The sequence below is a fragment of the Dunckerocampus dactyliophorus genome, chromosome 7 (genome assembly GCF_027744805.1).
Source record: "Dunckerocampus dactyliophorus isolate RoL2022-P2 chromosome 7, RoL_Ddac_1.1, whole genome shotgun sequence".
NCBI lineage: Eukaryota > Metazoa > Chordata > Actinopteri > Syngnathiformes > Syngnathidae > Dunckerocampus > Dunckerocampus dactyliophorus.
Window position 1 is genome coordinate 138,529 of NC_072825.1, and position 18,007 is coordinate 156,535.

The 18,007-nt window shown below is 44.8% G+C and overlaps 2 protein-coding genes across 15 annotated transcripts in view; one reads left to right on the forward strand and one right to left on the reverse strand.

Annotated features, from left to right (window-relative positions):
* The window catches only part of xrcc1 (X-ray repair complementing defective repair in Chinese hamster cells 1), a 48,042-nt gene that overhangs the window by 17,618 nt on the left and 12,417 nt on the right, over positions 1-18,007 (reverse strand). For 3 of the 14 annotated variants that reach the window (XR_008571960.1, XM_054781091.1, XM_054781092.1), the window contains exons 1-4: positions 2,321-2,748; positions 2,150-2,242; positions 617-724; positions 375-533 (exon numbers count right to left, since the gene is read on the reverse strand). Coding sequence is in view for 10 of the 14 variants with exons in the window: in XM_054781091.1 (XP_054637066.1) it covers positions 375-533; positions 617-724; positions 2,150-2,242; positions 2,321-2,371 (411 nt within the window). In the remaining 4 variants the exon portion in view is untranslated. Of the gene's footprint in view, positions 1-374; positions 534-616; positions 725-2,149; positions 2,249-2,320; positions 2,749-3,465; positions 3,669-3,832; positions 4,002-4,069; positions 4,173-4,241; positions 4,518-5,348; positions 5,613-5,928; positions 6,235-7,150; positions 7,556-8,050; positions 8,213-8,302; positions 8,542-9,993; positions 10,428-10,449; positions 10,883-18,007 lie in introns of those variants that run through there. The other 11 variants (XM_054781089.1, XM_054781096.1, XM_054781094.1 and 8 more) reach the window with 9 other exon arrangements.
* lim2.5 (lens intrinsic membrane protein 2.5) lies at positions 10,154-16,639 on the forward strand. Its single transcript, XM_054781104.1, has 5 exons — positions 10,154-10,355; positions 10,472-10,668; positions 16,075-16,224; positions 16,325-16,459; positions 16,532-16,639. Exons 2-5 carry the CDS (start codon positions 10,491-10,493, stop codon positions 16,591-16,593), a joined length of 525 nt encoding a protein of 174 aa, XP_054637079.1. The 5' UTR covers positions 10,154-10,355; positions 10,472-10,490; the 3' UTR covers positions 16,594-16,639.

The window sequence follows — 18,007 nt, forward strand, 5'->3', positions numbered from 1 at the left end:
ATAAAAAGTCTTAATTATTGAGATTAGGAGATAAAAAGTAGAAATTATGAGATAAATAGTCAACATTTGGGGATAAGTCATAATCGGGTGATAGCACAGTCAATTATGAGTCATAAAAATTCATATTTATAGAGATAAAAGGTCCTAATGAGACACCAAGTGCTCCAGTGAAGAAGGCAGCACATGCACTGTTTGTGTCTCATACAGTAACCACAGCACATACTTTTAGCTCATCATTATGATGTTTTACCTCATCATTATCTCATAAAATTGGGCCAATAAAAAAGCAGCTGCAGGCCGCATCTTGGACACCCCTACAGTAAAGGTCATACAGTAGACAAGCGTGGCGTGATGCGTGACGCTCCGAGCCTCACTTTACTGTACGGCTGGCTGCAGACAATCTTTACCCGGTCCCACTTCCCCTGCGCCGTGCTCTTCTGCAGCTGGCCGGGACCGAAGAAGCGCACCCTGTTCATGTTGGTGCCGTTACGGCTCTCTGTGGGCGACATGAAGGACGACGTGACCAGCAACACCTGAAGAAACACAGCCAGCTTATACGAGGAGCAACAACAAATACAGATCCTTAGGGCGAGACACGCGCGCTTTGTCTTTCTACCTCGTAGTCCTGCTCTCTGATGGACGAGGAATTCCCCACCAGAACCTCCACGAAAGCCGAGCCTTCATTGCCAATGTCCATGCTATGCACCTGCTCCTCCTTCTCAAACTAAAGGCAGATGTGATTGATAACAGTGATTAGCAGTATTCACCGCTCACTGCGCCCAGACTGCTGTGTCATGGTGCGGGGAGCTCGCACGGGAAGTGCTGCTCTAACCGCTGGTTGCATATACTAGGGGCCGTCAAGAAATTACTATCCCATTGAATAAAGTCATATATTGTAAGTCACGCCACAAATGGATCAATAACCATGTCAAGTATTTTGCATGCCCATTTTTTCCAATGTTATCTTTTAATGGATCTTTTATTGGAATAGTGACTTCATTTGGCAATATTCCACAAATTCATGTTTGGAACAAAAGCTTGGACAACAAAAGAAAAAAAGATCGGTACCAGATCGGATAAGCAAGGCTATAAAAAAAAAATCAGACATGTTTTTTTCTCCTCCTTGCGGAATGTTAGCATTGAGTGCAAACGGCACGCCAAATGTCTTCCTCTGACACAGCAAGAAAGTCCCGCACGATCAACGCCGTGATTGTTTTACCAGCTAGCTCAGGAGACACGAGGAAGTGACGACAGGCTGGTTGCAGCTGCAGCACGTCACAGAAAAGGAGCGCTTGATTTGCCCACCTTTGGCTGGAGACTTCTTGAAATGATCAGATCTATTTTTAATAGGGATGATCCCATCGATCGGCCACCAATTAGCATCGGTCGATTTGCATTTAAAAAACAAACAAACACATGATCGGCATGGGCCGATAAATGCCTTTCAAAGCCGATGACAAAAACCCATTGGCGTGCGGCAGCGAACCCCACGTGTGTGCTGTGTCACGTAAGGTTGCCAACACCCGCACTGAGCCACCGTGAGAATCAATGCTAGTCTGTAAAACCTCAATGGCTTCACTTTGACATCTTGACACGCCAATCCATTATCAAACCTATTGATCTTCCACTTTTCTTGCATCTTTCTTTACACGCTTTGTGGCAGCTGTTCTTTGGACTCCAAATGCGACTTTTTAGGGCAGTGTCATTTTGTTTTTAAAACAAACAAGCAATGCCGTTAATTGGGAGCTGCTTTTTGTCCCACGGGGTACATGGGGCACGTACTAACTTTACTACAAATGATGTCTTGTCTCCCAAACTCCCAAACAAATTTGTTTCATGAACATAAAGCCTTATGATGGTGGTGGTGCCATCACAGGGCTCTCCGTTTCAGTAGCTCCAAACAAAGGTACCTTTAGTTGTATGAGGCATTAAAATGAATGCTCTAATCATATTTTCCATGGATGTTTGTATAGCAACATAACTATAATGCATCACTGCATTTCATAACAATGCCAAGATACACTGCAACTATGAGGGTGGCACGAAATGTGATGCGATGCTTTGTAAGAGCTATGATCCGTGACGTGAAAATAAGATAACGGCCAATGTTTGTCCAAATATGAAGCGGGAAGGCGGGAAAGACACACACCTGCAAGATGACTGAAGTTTGCTTCTCTCCGGCTCTGGCCGCTTTCCACTTTCTATACGTGTCCGAGCTCAGCAGGTTGTCTGCTTTGTGAGTCTGCATGACACAAGGAGGGCACAGCACAGCAAACACATTTAAAGGCTTCTTCCAACAGGGAGCAACTTAACAACTTACATTGTCCTCCGTGCTGCACGACACGACGTGCTGTAGTTTGATTTCGGGCATGTTGTTGTTGACGCTGGTTAATGAACCCGTGTGCGTAAATTAAGCGAGCGCGTGTTTTCTCGTTAAGCACTACAGTCACTCACAAGACCTAGATCGCCATAAAAATAGTACTTTGACCGAAAAATAGATCAATATGGTTTCTCGCTACCGTGTTAGCATACTAGCAAACAATAGGGTGAGTGTACTTTCACCCCCAATAAACCTAAATACTTCAAGTGACGTAAATTGTAAAACTACTATTTTCTTTTCTTTGGGAATAATTGCCGCGGACTATAGATATATAGTTTACAAATTGCACACAGTGTCGAACTTGTTTTCCCACCGAAAACCAATGTCTGCATTGTCACAACTTCCGGTATGTCTGTCCAATCAAAAATAAGATCGCTTCTTCTTCTGCAACTTAATTGCGATTATTACGGTAATTACCGCTACTAGCTGGCCAAACTTTGGTATTGCATCTATTTATTCAAGATGACACATTATCTATCGTTCACCAATAATCCACCCAATCTATGTTACATTATGAATGAATAGGAATGATACATGTATTTGCGCTACGTTAACATTTGGTCAGTGAATAGATTAACCACACTGCAAAAGGCCGTGTTTTTTAAATGATGACTCTGTAGATGATTTGTTATCAGTGTGCAGAAACCACAGAGAAGCCAGAAAGTGCTACATGAAACTTCAGAAAGCAGGACAGACTCACAAACATGAGAGCAATGAATGGAAACGTCGTCTACACTCACGCATCCGGATGGTAGAACCACACGTGTGTGACTGTTTCTGTCCAGGAACACATGATATTTACAAATAGACAATCGCTTTCATTTGAAACTGTGAGTACATGAATTCATCCTCTTTATTTTTTTCTTTACTTTATTTAAGTGTGCTGATTTATTTCAGTGAAGTGGTGTCCATCTGATTACATGATAATAATTATAATAATGAGGACCAGGGATGTCCAGGGAGCTTTGCTGACAAATGTAATAATGCCTTTTATCTCTTCCCGCCTCCGGGGGAACATAAAATATCTTCACAAAGGCCATTTGCATGAGACTAGAGAGGCTACACAGAGAAATGCCATCTGTCACCTTCATCTCTTCTATCACGTCAAGTGGACGACGGGGGCATGTGAGGGCTCATGGCTCACTCAGAGTATAGACTAGAGGACCTCCAGGTAGATGGCTGACTCGGGATCAGCGCCCTGAGCCTCCCTGGTGGTCTCTGCTGCGTTGACACGTCCACCCCGACACCCTCGCTGCCGCTCGCCGCCTCTTCTGCCCATTGGACGGACCTGAACACACACAAATCTAGTCAACAAATGAAGGATTTGAAATGAAATGAAAATAGTGGAAACAGGAATAGTCCGTTCCGGGGTGAAACTGTGGCCATGCTAAATGCTTTCTTGAATGTTTGAAGCGAATTTTAGCATCGTGGCGGCGAGAGACAGCTGAGCACCTGCTCGGTGTGCACAAAGTGAGGCGTGCAGTTCTGGTAGACCAGCTGGTAGCTGCCGTTGGTGTACACGTGGGTGACCTCCATGCAGTTGATGTAGAGGGGCACGTGCTCCTGATAGAGGCCCGATCCTCCTGGGAAGCCCGCAGCAGGATGACCGGTCAGGACGTGTCTGGGAAGACGCGAGTGGGTCAGGCCCGCCTTGCAGGTGTGCTAGCCTTAAAAGAAATCTTCTCTTACTTCCCAGCCTTCTTCCTGCAGTAGAAGAAAACCAGCACAGAGAGGACGGCGGTCGCCAAGATGGCCGCAGCGGGGACAGCAACGCGTAACAGCAGGAGCATATCTGCGCAGACAAATGCAGTGATTATGCTCCCATTTTCCAAGAATGGGAGTATTTTTGTAGGATGTGGACCTGGTCCTTGTCCGCCCTGCAAGAGCATCAGCGAATCGTTCCCGAGGGCGTTGAGCGCCAAGCAGGTGAGCGTCTGGGGCCCGTCCACACGGCCTCTCAGAGTCGACGTGAGCATGTCGGCCGTGAGAGACACGTTGTAGTGCGGGGGCGGGGCTGTGCCATTGATGAACCAGGTGAAGGTGGGTCGCGGGTTGGAGTCAACCGAGCAGCGGCACGACACCTCCTGCTCCCGCTCGACGACGCACACCGAAGACGTCCTCTGGATGACTGGCTTATCTAGAGGAGAGAGCCGCAAACTAGCCTTTAGTTATTTCTCTGTTGGCGCAGTACAATTTATGCTGCATTCAAAGCTGATGGGAAGTAGGAGGCTTGGAGCACACAACCTCTGAAGTACTAAAAACACTGTCATTCCAGCCTGGTATGTCCTGGTAAGGCTACAAATATCATTTAAAGGGGAGAAAAACAGCAAAAATGGAAAAGCAGCAGTCATTTTACAAGAATAAAGTCAAAATATTAAGAGAAGAAAGCCCTGATTGTACAAGAATAATATGATGATGACCCAATTTTAATGTCATAAAGTTGAAATATTAACAATTTTTTAAAGTGATAATATTATGGGAATGAAGTCATAATGTTATAGGAATAAAGTGGTAATATTACGGGAATAAAGTCATAATATGGGAATAAAGTGGTAATATTACGGGAATAAAGTGGTAATATTACGGGAATAAAGTCATAATGTTATGGGAATAAAGTGGTAATATTACGGGAATAAAGTAATATTACGGGAATAAAGTCATAATATTATGGGAATAAAGTGGTAATATTACGGGAATAAAGTCATAATATTGAGGGAAGAAAAGGGCTGAAGATGGTTTGAAGATGATTTAAGAAGAAAGTTGAAATAAAACTAAAAACACCAGTAGAAAAGTTGTGAAAAGTTCTGTTGAAGTTGCTATGAATAATAATCTTTTTCACCTTACAGTAAATGACAAAGCTGACATGCTGAAATAGATCTAACTTGTTAGCATGCTAGCATACTGCTAAACCGGCCTCATGGCAGCTGAGGATTTCCTCAAAGCATCCAAGCAAAGCAGAGGGAATTACACTGAACGTTGAGAATGCTGGTCTGAGACTCGGCGCGGCCGAGCGGGTTCTCCGCCAAGCAGCGGACCGCCGTGTCCCGCGTCACGTTGTACAAGCGGATGGTGCGCGTGCGCTGGCCCAGGTGCACTGTGCGGCCACGTCGGCTGTAGGACCAGCGGTAGTCTGATGCCGGCGGGTCGGCTTTACATGAGCAGGCCAGCATGGCGCTGCCCCCCTCCTGCACGATCAGGGTGTGCACCTGAACAGTCACGTCTTTGGGTGGAACTGTGAAGCAGGAAGTGAAAATATTCAATGTGTGAAAAGTAAAGAAGCCTCGCTAATCACATTTCATGTAGCACAGCACAGCAACAGAACTCATCTGATTGTCATTGTTGGGAGGCAGATTGGGGGGGAGACAATCATCCCTGCCCCAAAAGGACAGGGAGAGCCGGCAGTAACAAGAAGTCAAAAGAATTACTCTATGAATGTGTGCTATTTAATCACAACTCTGTATTGAATATAAAATGCATATGAATGAAACTCAACCGAACCTCCTGGGGCAGTTCTTCACTTGCCCCTGATGTAACGATGCATCCCTTACATGTCACATGCAGATCCTTGACGGCGACCACCGTTTTGCTTCCCGTGTAGCTCAGCTCACATCGCAGGACGGCCTTGACCCGGTGTGACACCCTGAAGGACAGCGAGGCCTGCAACACCGGCGAGGGGGCATCAGGGTCGAGAGTCCGGACCTCCTGAGCCCCGAGCGGATGCACGCCCCGCGCCCACCGCCAGTTGAGGGTCGGAGGTGTGGCGGGGCAGTGGTAGCTGACGCTGCAGTTCAAGGTGACCTCCTGTCCCTCCATGGCTGACGACACGCCGCTGATAACGGGAGCCTCGGGGGTGGCTATCAGTGGGGAGAGGACCCATGAGCCCATTTCGTTCGCTAAAACGCACATTCTATTGATCCGATTGTCCTATCCACCAAGCGCTGGCACTCCTTGACTTGTTCATACTGGTCATGTATGTCTCCACAGGACTTCCCTTCCCACAAAAAGCAAAGACAACATGATTGGTCGCTTGTTGCTTGGCAGAACTCCTGGGGCTCAATCGCTCTTGCCCCAATGAGTCAATAAAGTCATAAATGAAAACAGAAACATTACGCTAATGCTAGTAAAAGCGCTTCTACATGTGACAGAGTTGTGGCCATTCGTGGCCTTGGGGCTGGGCGGCACCTTCTAAAAATAGAATTCAACAAGAAAACTACTTAAAAAAGAGCAAACATGGGAAAATGGGCAGTAATAAAGTCATCATTTTATGAGAATGACATTGTAATATTATGAAGAAAAATAACATCTTTGTAGTCGCATAAAGTATAAAGATGTTCTTTCTGAAATGCTAACATTCTGTCAAACTAAACTAAATCAAGTTGGAAGCTGAATGGGGTAAAAGATAAAATATGATGGGAATAAAGCCCACATACTATTGTACAAGATGACAATTTATGAAGATTATTTAAGAAGAAATCTGAAATATTTGGAAAATAATACAAAAACATCCAAAATGAGGGAAAAAGAGCAAACGAGTGACACTAATGCTAACAGGCTTTTTCACCAGTATGATCAAACTCAGTCTTTCATTTTTCACTATGTGGCCCTCACTGGAAAAGGTTTGGACACCCCAGCTCTGTATTCTAGACTCCCAACGTGGGGTACATGAACACAAATGAGTTGGAGTTATCAAGTGCACTTGAACGCCTCATCACGTGAACAGCGCCTGCATGGCGGAGCGTGCAGAAGTAGAATAATAAATGTGATACTCACCCACTACAACCAGGGTGAAGGACGTTGCCCTCCCCCAAGATGAGTCCCTACTTGTCTTCAGAGACACCTCGTACACCCTCATGTCGTCCACGCTGACCCTGTCCATCTTTAACGAGCAGTCTCCCTCCAAAACCTGACCTGTGAGAGACATGCGGCCCCGGAAGTCCCCGCTGACTTGTTGCGTGTCCTCGCTGTCGTAGGCCGTGTGGGATTGGCGGAACACGAAGTCGCCGCCGGCTCGGTAACGCACACGCACGTCCACACGCTCCTTCCTAGACGTCGGGCGGGAAGAGGTCCTGGGGGTGAAGGAGCAGGGGACCAGCACGCATGAGCCCGCCACAGCGAGGACACGGTCTGGGATGGTGGGCTCAGGGGGGGAAGGCCACACCCCGTCCAACATGGCCGCTGTTTGGGTGGAGAGATGAAGGATCATGTGGACTGGACGTACTAACATGCTAACAGGAAATTGCAAATACATTTCCTTCGTGGGAGGAGTTTCACTTGAATTGAATTTGCATAAACTGGCGTTTATTTCAACCAAAATGAAAAAACATCAAAAACAGTGATAGACTAGCCAGCTTCATTTCAAATATACCTAGAAACGAATGATATTATTCAAATGAAAAAACGTGAATGAAGAATAAAGTAAAGGACACTGATGTGTCATTGATTAGTAGCTTGCCAGCTGCAGCTATTTTTAGAAAAGGGAAGCGTGCAGCTGCCTTTTTCGCTACTACGCTCCAAAAAGCTGAAATCTATGCAAGACTTCAATAACTTTGCAGCAAATAGACCTTTTATGTTACCAGGCATTTGATCTTTCACTATATGTTTAAGTAACACTGACGTCTCAGATGAACAGAATGTGAGGTTCCTTCAAAAAAGAGTCAAAGGAGGACTCACCAAAGACCAGAAGAGTCCACATGAACGACACAGTGTCCACGTGCATGGCTGCAGCCGTCCTCTGTGGTCTCAGCGTGGCACCGGGCCCTCAAACATGCAGCATGCCGCTTGTTCTTTCACAGGGTGCTCACAATCTCACACTAGACAAGGACTTGCTGGGACCTGAGGAAGCAAACACATGACAGCCAGTGAGTCATCCTCATGATGGAAGATGTTTCCTGTGTCAGGCCTGGACACAACATTAGGTACAACCTGCCGCGCTCATCTCATCGGATGCGATGTGTCCATAACGTGTCCCATCACTGACAGCTGATGCAGTAACAAACATGAACACATCTGACTGAGCGTTATTTGATTTGACTTTGGGGTAGGATGGAGACGCTGACATCTCTGACGTGAAAGAGAAGGTGGTTGGCATTGTTCCTGCTCCCTCAGAAAGCTGAGCTTACAATACAACCCTCAGCGCCCTCTAGTGTTCGGTCATGAAATGACATACAGGTCTTGACGCAAGTTGTACACGTGACTCATAAGTCACATCATAGCTAACTCTTACACATACTTTTCACATTACAGTTTACACTATTAATGCATGACAATGATAATAAGGATTTTTATGTATTTATTTAAGGATTATATTTAACAGAGCTGTTGAAAAATGTCCAGAATGTACATTTTGGACTTCTAAAGAGATTCAGTATGCAAAAAGAAGACATGTCCATTTTTGTAAATCCATCCCCAAATGTTCTCCATTGGATCTAGATGAGGGGAACACGCAGGATGGTCCAAAAGAGTGATCTTATTTCTCTTTGTGAAGTGCAGTGTTGAAAAAGCCAGTCATCACCACACAGACCAGGGCCTCCAGTCATGCAACATCTCCACATAGCCCTCCGCCGTTTCATGCCCCTGCGTGACTTGAAGCTCCATTGTTCCGTTGAAGGATCATGAAGGTGGAAAACATCTCAGGTGGGATCTCCTTGCCATGCCATTAACGTTGGAAGCCATCAGGAGCGTCAAGGGAGAATAAAACTTTCTTCCACCTTTCAATGTCCCATGTTTGGTGCTCTCCTGCTAATTCCAAATCTTGAAGGAGACCAGGCTTTTGAAGATGATGTTTCTTCTCTGTCAGATGGCGTCTGATGGTTATCGGACTGCACTCGGCACCAGTAACAACCTTACATTTGGGCTGAGGATGGTCCCGTGTCTTGACGGACAGCCAATGGGATCCCTCGGCTCATTTTTTGGGGTCCACCACTTGACTTTTTTGTTCCATGAGCCTCAGGATGTTTTTCAGAAGTTTCTTCAAACTCTCTGGCTTACTGCGTCCAACATCAAGTGTGGAAGTAGTAAGCATTCGGCATCTTTGTCCTTCTTCCCCACTCTGTTTGAAACACATTCTTAGAATAAGTACATTGGAGAGGCTAACTAGTTAGCTCTCTAGCTTGCAATGCCTGAGGTAGCTGTCTTTTGTCCCTGCAGTGATTCCCTGGCCTGCGTACGGTGACGTAAACAAAGAATAATAGGAGTGTAAAGGAGACTATAAAGGTGTTATTTCATGTCTACAGGGCTCTAATAATGTCAAAAGCCGTATCTACAAAGTCACAAACAGGTTTCCTGTGCTTTAATTAGCAAAATATTGTGTTTATTAACATTAAATCTTGTAAGTATTGAAGTATTTGTATCTTGAAGTATTTCATTCATTTAGGTGGGGAAAAGATATTTTTACTGCATGACTGAAGTGTATTTAGTGTCATTGACAGTATGTGATAGCACATGTATTTTCAGCTACTGTTGTTTTACGCCATGTTAAGTATTTCATGAAGTGGGTGTAATTCTTTTCTTCGGTGTGGTCCCAACTCTGACCCCTTGTTTAGTGCGTGTAGTACCACATCTGTTGTTATGTGAATGTGATGGATTTCAATGTCAATGATTTCATTTGTAATTACTTTCTTTGGCGTGGCCCCCGCTTAGACACCACTGGTGCTCCACGCGCTGAAAGAAAACGCCGCACCTCAGCAGCTTCCATTGAGTGCAGCAGTACTGCAAGCCTTTGCACATCCACGCTTCCAGAAGGCCCAGTCATCCCAGGACCCCCCACCACCACCATCCACACCCCCCTGGACGTTGGGCCCGTCAAGTGTTCCCTGTTGGATGTGTTAAAGGATTTTGCCTCCATCGACAGAAAACGTGGAGGGGATAACTTTTTGGAATTTGGCCTTGGGGTTCCTCTTTGACGTTGCGCTCCGTGCCGGCTTCGACGCTCCCTCACGCGCTCACGCTCGCCCTGAAGACAAACTGAGGATTTAAGGTAAGATACCTTAAGGACCCAAAGCCACGACACCATGACACCAGTGCCGTAGCCTGTGATTCCAAACTTGGATTTTTCGGCGTACGTGACTGACCTTTACTTTGTCTTTGCTCCAGAAGTGTCCAAGGCTTGCTCATGATGTACAGCTTCATGGGAGGGGGGCTGTTTTGCGCCATCGTGGGGAACATCTTGCTGGTGGTCTCCACAGCAACCGACTACTGGATCCAGTACCGCCTGTCAGGCAGCTTCGCCCACCAGGGACTGTGGAGGTACTGCATGTCGGGCAAGTGCTACATGCAGACCGACAGCATCGGTAAGCTTGGCTCCCTTCAGCAGGAACACACAATGTGTCACATGCACTACAAGCTAGTCGAGCTCGTACTCCACCTGTCATAATCCTCAATACATTAGGAACACCAACCTAAAACCAGAAGCAAAGCCATGTGTTTGTCCATTTGTTGGCTACTTCCTGCTTGATGAAAGACAGGGGTACGTTTCCACTTTTCATTGTCATGACTCCTTTGGCACTAAAATGACAAAAAGAGAAAATAAGATAAAAGTCAAACATGGTGGAGCGACATGCAGTACAGTCCCTCGCTTGTGGTGAGTCACCATTACAGACACCTAGTGACCAATGTAAAATACTACATGCACAAGTTTATGGCTTAATATTTGTATTTTACTTAATTTAGCCATTTTTATGCTTGGAATGCTTAATTTGGGCAAAAACTACATACATCTTGCTTAAATATGCACATTTTTGGACTAATAATAGGCCATAGTCAACCACGAAAAAATAAATGATTAAGTCATTTTTGAAAGAAGGCGATGCAACAAATTCCAATCATAGAAGTTATCCGTAACAGATGTGTATTTGTTTATTGGTACATTTGCTGGCTAGCAGGTATGCTATATCCTAGTTCATGGAGTATGACATAAAATGGCGGGACTGTAATGTTTGTGAATTTTGGGGTAGGTGTAATGCTTCCATCAAGCAACAAAAAGAGAAAATAAATTCTGTAATATAAGTGGATGAATTTTACTCAGTATCGGGCTGGACACAAAGTCAGTGGTATTGCACATCGCTACGACTCAGCAACTGTCACTTCCCAGGCCACGCCTCTTAAAGGGATAGTTGGGATGTTTTGACATGAATTTGTTTGACATCCCCATCAGCAGTGTAGTGCATCTATGGTGATTTAACCAAACCTCTGTGAGTCAGCTCCCTAATCCAATAAAAGATCCAGTAAAAGATCAAATTGGAACGAATGGGCGTGCAAAATACTTTTAGGGCAGGACGAATCATCTGGCATGGTAAATCAATGTGATTTAGTTTTTTTTTTTTTTTAACAAAGTCTCTTCAACGCAATAGTAACTGATTGACGGTTCCTAAACATTAGAGTTAGAGCAGCACTTCCTATGCGAGCTCCCCGCACCATGACACAGCACAGGGGGCACAGTTAGGGGGAACTACCGCTGTAGCTACGGAGCTCAATATCTGACGTCCAACGTGAAACTTCACCACAGGACACGACGGGCATGTCTGCATGGTGGTGTTGCCTTTTCTTCTGGTTGCGGGTGGCAAGAGCTGACTAGAGACCAGCTTTGAGGAGGTGCATTACCGCACCTGCCATGTTGAAGTGTGGCCAGATCTGTTGGCAGAAGCCGATATTATGATCACGTATGAATTTTTGAAAAAGTGCAACAGGAGGGTGCGATGTTTGAACCACGATGTAGCAAGGGACAGTGTAAGAACGTGATATACACTGTACATATATGATGTAGCAATGGACAGTAAGAACGTGATATATACTGTACATACATGATGTAGCAATGGACAGTAAGAACGTGATATATACTGTACATATATGATGTAGCAAGGGACAGTGTAAGAACGTGATATATACTGTACATACAAGTATATGATGTAGCATATGATGTAGCAAGGGACAGTGTAAGAATGTGATATATACTGTACATACAGGTATATGATGTAGCATATGATGTAGCAATGGACAGTAAGAACGTGATATATACTGTACATACAAGTATATGATGTAGCATATGATGTAGCAATGGACAGTAAGAACGTGATATATACTGTACATACAAGTATATGATGTAGCATATGATGTAGCAATGGACAGTAAGACCGTGATACAGTCAAACCTGTCTATAGCGGCCACTGAAGGGAAACGGCAAAAGTGGCCGCTATAGACAGGTGGCCACTATAGACAGGTTGGCGGCCATTTTGAATTTGCACACATCCATCCATCCATTTTCTATACCGCTTCATCCTCATTAGGATCGCGGGGGCATGCTGGAGCCTATCCCAGCCGACTTCGGGCGGCAGGTACACTCTGGACACCAGCCAATCACAGGGCACATATAGACAAACAACCATTCACACTCACATTCATACCTATGGAGAATTTGGAGTTGCCAATTAATCTCACCTGCATGTTTTTTGGTCGGAGTACCCGGAGAAAACCCACGCGCACACCGGTAGAACATACAAACTCCACACAGAAATGCCCCATTGGAGCCCATCTTCAGACTGTTCCTGTATTGGCCAACATGCTAACCACTAGTCCACCGTGCAGCCCCACATATTGACATGGAACACTGGAGCAAAACCAAAAGAGACATAGGGGAAAACGCTCTGTTGACACATCAACAGGTAGGTAAATCTAGGTAACAGCTCCGGTGAGGAAACTAGTAATATCAATAACAACAATGAACCAGCGCCGCACATTCGACGGCGCAGGCCTTTTATCTGCCACAAATGTTAATTGACCGCAGTTGCACGGCCACCAGGCATGAAGCGGCTGCCTCTTTCTCCCCGGAGAAGGCACAGCCCGCCAAATAAGAGCGCAGGACAGGGGACGCTCGCTCCTGTCCTGCAGAACGTCACAAATTTCCATCTTTGATTTTTTTTAAAACACGATTTTAAAAGCAAGAAATAAAAATTTTAGTGAACGAGCCCGAGGTTATATGTACAGGATACACGTGAATCACTCATGAATGCGTGTGTACGTGAACAATTGAGTGCGGAGGAGGTGCAAAGATCGTAGTAAACTAACAATACCATCGCTCCTTCCTTATTGAATGGGCTTCTAATCTCTGATTATTATATTTTAGATGTTTTATTCAGGTGTTTTGGCTATTTTAGAATCTATTCACGGCATTGCAAAGTGGAAAGATTACCGTTTTGGCCGTCATTGAATCTTTTCAGGGCGGCATTGCAAAGTAAGAAGACGGCTTTTTTATGTCGAACTAGGACTCAGTAAATGCGTCTGTGTAGGCTCTCAGTCGTACAGGAGTTGTCCAACGAGGGAAAGGCTTCTTGAGACGTCATCTGTACTTCTGTGAAGAAGGTGTCGGACGTTTCGCTCCTCATCCGAAGAGCTTCGTCAGCGAACTAACAAGTGCTGGTAGCCTAGGCCTTAAATACAGTAAGAGTGGGCGGAATTGGTGTGCCAACACCCTCCTCCTATTGGTTCCTGACACTAAGACTGGGAGGAGTTGTGGTCTAATCCTCTCCTTCCATTAGCACCTCCGATCAAAGGCAAGTGTAGCTTCCTGTAGTTGGGTATGAATGACTCTGATACTGGCTCGTTAGCATCTATTGTTCTGGCTCGGCCCTGGCTCCACCTCATCTGCTAAGAGCTGTGGGTTTTGGTCTCAGTAACCTGCTGAACACAGGGTCCAAATTAAACCTCAAACCACCATTCCGATTCAATGATGGGTTCTGTTGTTAGACAAAAATAGCTTCCTTTACTCCTCTTTCAAACCATCTGTTTTCTTTGGCCAAAATCTTTACCTCGCTGTCCTCAAAAGAGTGACTGGTTGCTTTAAGGTGTAGATGTACTGCTGATTGAGGACCACTCAAATTGTCCCTGCGATGTTGATAAAGCCTTTTTTTGGAGCATTTGCTTAGTTTCCCCAATGTGGTGCTCTTTGCATTCCTCATCTTTACAGTGGATGGAATAGACCACATTGCTCTGTTTTTGGTTTGGAGCCTTGTCTTTAGGATGCACTCATTTTTGTCTCAGGGTATTTACTGGTTTGAAATAGGTTGGAATTTTGTGTTGCCATAAGATCCTCTGGAGTTTTTCGGAGACCCCAGCTACATAAGGGACTACCACTCCTCTCCTTTTTGCTTCTGTGGGCTTTTGGGTTTCTTTCCCTACTCTCTTCTTTTGACATTTGTTAAAAGCCCACCGCGGGTACCCACAGGTTGAGAGTGCTCTCTGGACATGTTGTGTCTCCTTTTTCCTTCCCTCAGCACTAGTTGGTATTTGTTCCGCTCTATGTTGGAGGGTCCTAATAACCCCTAGTTTATGTTGTAGCGGATGGTTTAAGTTGGTCTAGCACGGTGGTCTAGTGGTTAGCACGTTGGCCAACACAGTAACAGCCTGGAGATCGGGAAGACCTGGGTTCGATTCTCCCCTGGGCATTTCTGTGTGGAGTTTGCATGTTCTCCCCGTGTGCGCGTGAGTTTTCTCCCACATTCCAAAAAACATGCAAGTGGGGTTAATTGGCGACTCTAAATTGCCCATAGGTATGAATGTGAGTGTGCATGGTTGTTATGTTATGTGCCCTGCTATTGGCTGGCGACCAGTCCAGGGTGTACCCCGCCTTTCGCCCGAAGTCAGCTGGGATAGGCTCCAGCATGCCCCCACGACCCTAATGAGGAAGAAGCGGTATAGAAAATGGATGTATGGATGGTTTGATTCAAAAAGCAGGTATTGGTCAGTGTGTGTGGCCTTTCTAAAGACCTCTGTAAGTAGCTGTCTGTCCTCTCCTATAATTACCTTGCAGTCTAAGAAGGCTAGTTGGTTCTCTTTAGTGTCCTCGCGAGTAAATTTGATATTGGTGTCCACCGCATTGATGTGATCTGTGAAAGACTGAATTTCTTGTTTTTTGATTATGACAAAGGTGTCATCCACGTATCTAAACCAGTGCCTTGGTTTTGCACACCAATTAGCACACCAATTCCGCCCACTCTTACTGTATGGCCTAGGCTACCAGCACTTGTTAGTTTGCAGACGAAGCTCTTCGGATGAGAAGCGAAACGTCCGACACCTTCTTCACAGAAGTACAGATGACGTCTCAAGAAGCCTTTCCCTCGTAGGACTCAGTAATTAAAGTCTATACACGACAGCTTCATTGCTTAAAAAACGAAACTTGTTCGTACATGAAGCTTCTGCTTGAGTTGGCATTTTGGCCGCTGTATGCGGTCAGATATTGATCAAGGGATACAAAACGGGTGGCCGCTGGCTGCGTTGGAGAGGTGACCGCTATACACAGGGTCTACAACACGTACATTTTCCACTGGGGATTTTTCAGTGGCCGCTATAGGCAGGTGGCCATTCTATACAGGTGGCCGCTAAGACAGGTTTGACTGTATATACTGTACATATGTAACCCGCCCTGTTTTGCACCTGCCCGCACCGGGACTCGAACACATGACCTTCGGAATGGGAGGCGAGGGCGCTGACCACACGACTAAAAGCCCGGACTGTCGGCCACGTGTTCAGCGCAGCTCTTGTGGCAGAGGGAGTGAGGTTTACCAATGTACACTTGCGCAGCCTCACAGGCTGGCATCCGTTACACATACAGTATATGATGGAGCAACGGACAGTGTAAGAACGTGATATATACTGTACATACAGTATACGATGCATGAGCGTTGCTGTGTGTTTGTGTTTTGTAGCCTACTGGAACGCCACGCGTGCCTTCATGATCCTGTCGGCCATGTCCTGCTTCGCCGGCATCATCGCAGGGATCCTGTCCTTCGCACACTTCTCTGCCTTCGAAAGGTTCAACCGCTCCTTCGCTGCTGGGATCATGTTCTTTGTTTCGAGTGGGTGGAAAACACACAACAAGCCAACACAAAGAGTCATGCACGGGTGCAGAAAGAAGAACAGAGGGTACAAACGTGTGACTTCCTTGTGTCCCGCTAGCTCTCTTTGTTCTGCTTGCGATGGCCATCTACACCGGCGTGACCGTCAACTTCCTGGGCAAGCGCTTTGGTGACTGGCGCTTCTCCTGGTCCTACATACTGGGCTGGGTGGCGCTGCTCATGACCTTCTTTGCAGGTGGCCACACTGGCGTTCCTAATCAAGTGTCTCGCAAAAACAGCCAGGTAAAGGCGTGTTCTTGTTTTGCAGGTATATTCTACATGTGCGCCTACAGGATGCATGAGTGCAGAAGAGTGGCTGGCCCACGTTGACAAGGATGCCAAAGCCTTCCAAAATAAAGCAACCAAATGCCTACCATATCTTCTACTCTTTGTGCTTCTGGACATCACTAAATGTGTCTTCATACATCATTAGTGATACTCAGTCAAATCAAATCATCATTTATTGATTTAAATTATTATTTATCAAAAGAATTGGCTTGTGCACTAAAATGTGTCGTCCAAAAAGGAGGTCTTTTCAATCATTCCATGTTTATAATAATGATAGTTTCATCAGGCAAATAATACTGCAAAAATATTTCGATAAATAAATACCCTTTGGGGGTTGGCACTAAAATGATTGTATTGTTTGGGGTGGGGGGATCGTATACAAAAAGTACTACTACTGCTAATAATAATAATAATAGAAACTTTGATGGGGTTGTTTAAATGTGCCTTGCCTTGTGTATGGTTTTGGTGCAAAATAATGTGCAAAAAAACCCTAAACTACTGTAGGTCATTTTCAATAATTTAATAATAATAATAATAATAGTTTCATATACAAAAACTACTGCAAAAATATATAAATACATTTTTAAAAACATTTGGGGGTGTAAATAGTGAACAAAGTCCCTTGCATCTAACTAAATGACTACTACTAGTGTAAACCCGAATGCTCAAATTAATAATAAAAAAAAGATTGCCGTATAATACTGTTACGGTGTGGCGTGTGTTTGTTTGGACCCCAGATGCAGAGGCGAGGAGAGGCGCAGGTTTTTGCCAGAGTCTTTAATGGACGAAACTTGAACAAAAAGCGATGGTGAAAAACGTACCATGAGAAACAAAGACACAATTTACCCTGGCTGAGGCAGGTAGCTGCTGGAGGCAAAAAGTAATCGGCGAGAACAAAGCTCGGGCGTTTGGTGTAGCAGCAGGTTCAATAATCCGACGCCTCACAGCTGGCAGCACAGGGCCTAAGTAGGTCGGTGTCAATTGGAGTCAGGTGTCCAGCAGCTCCGCCTCCCGCTGGGAGTGTGGGGTCTGAAGAGAGAGGGAAAACAAGGAGAAGGCAGGAACCAAGCGAGGACATGGAATGTAACATAATACATTTTTTTTAAACTTGATACCTAATTACATTTTTAATTTTTTTAATGCATATCTAATTTTTTGGACTTCAAATTATTTTAATTATTAATTACATACAATTTTAATTAAACATAAATTATAGTTTTTACTTTAGTATTATTTTTAATTTACAATTACTTAATATTTTCAACCATCCATCTGGACAAAAATCAGAATTAACAATTGCATACAACATTTTTACCACTATTTTATTAAGATTACATGATTCATTGCCAATATCAGGACACTTTAAAGATAGGGTTTTTTATTATTAGAACGATGTGTATATATTTATGCACTGTAAAAGTAATGTCTTAAAACATAATATGACTCATTTTCATTA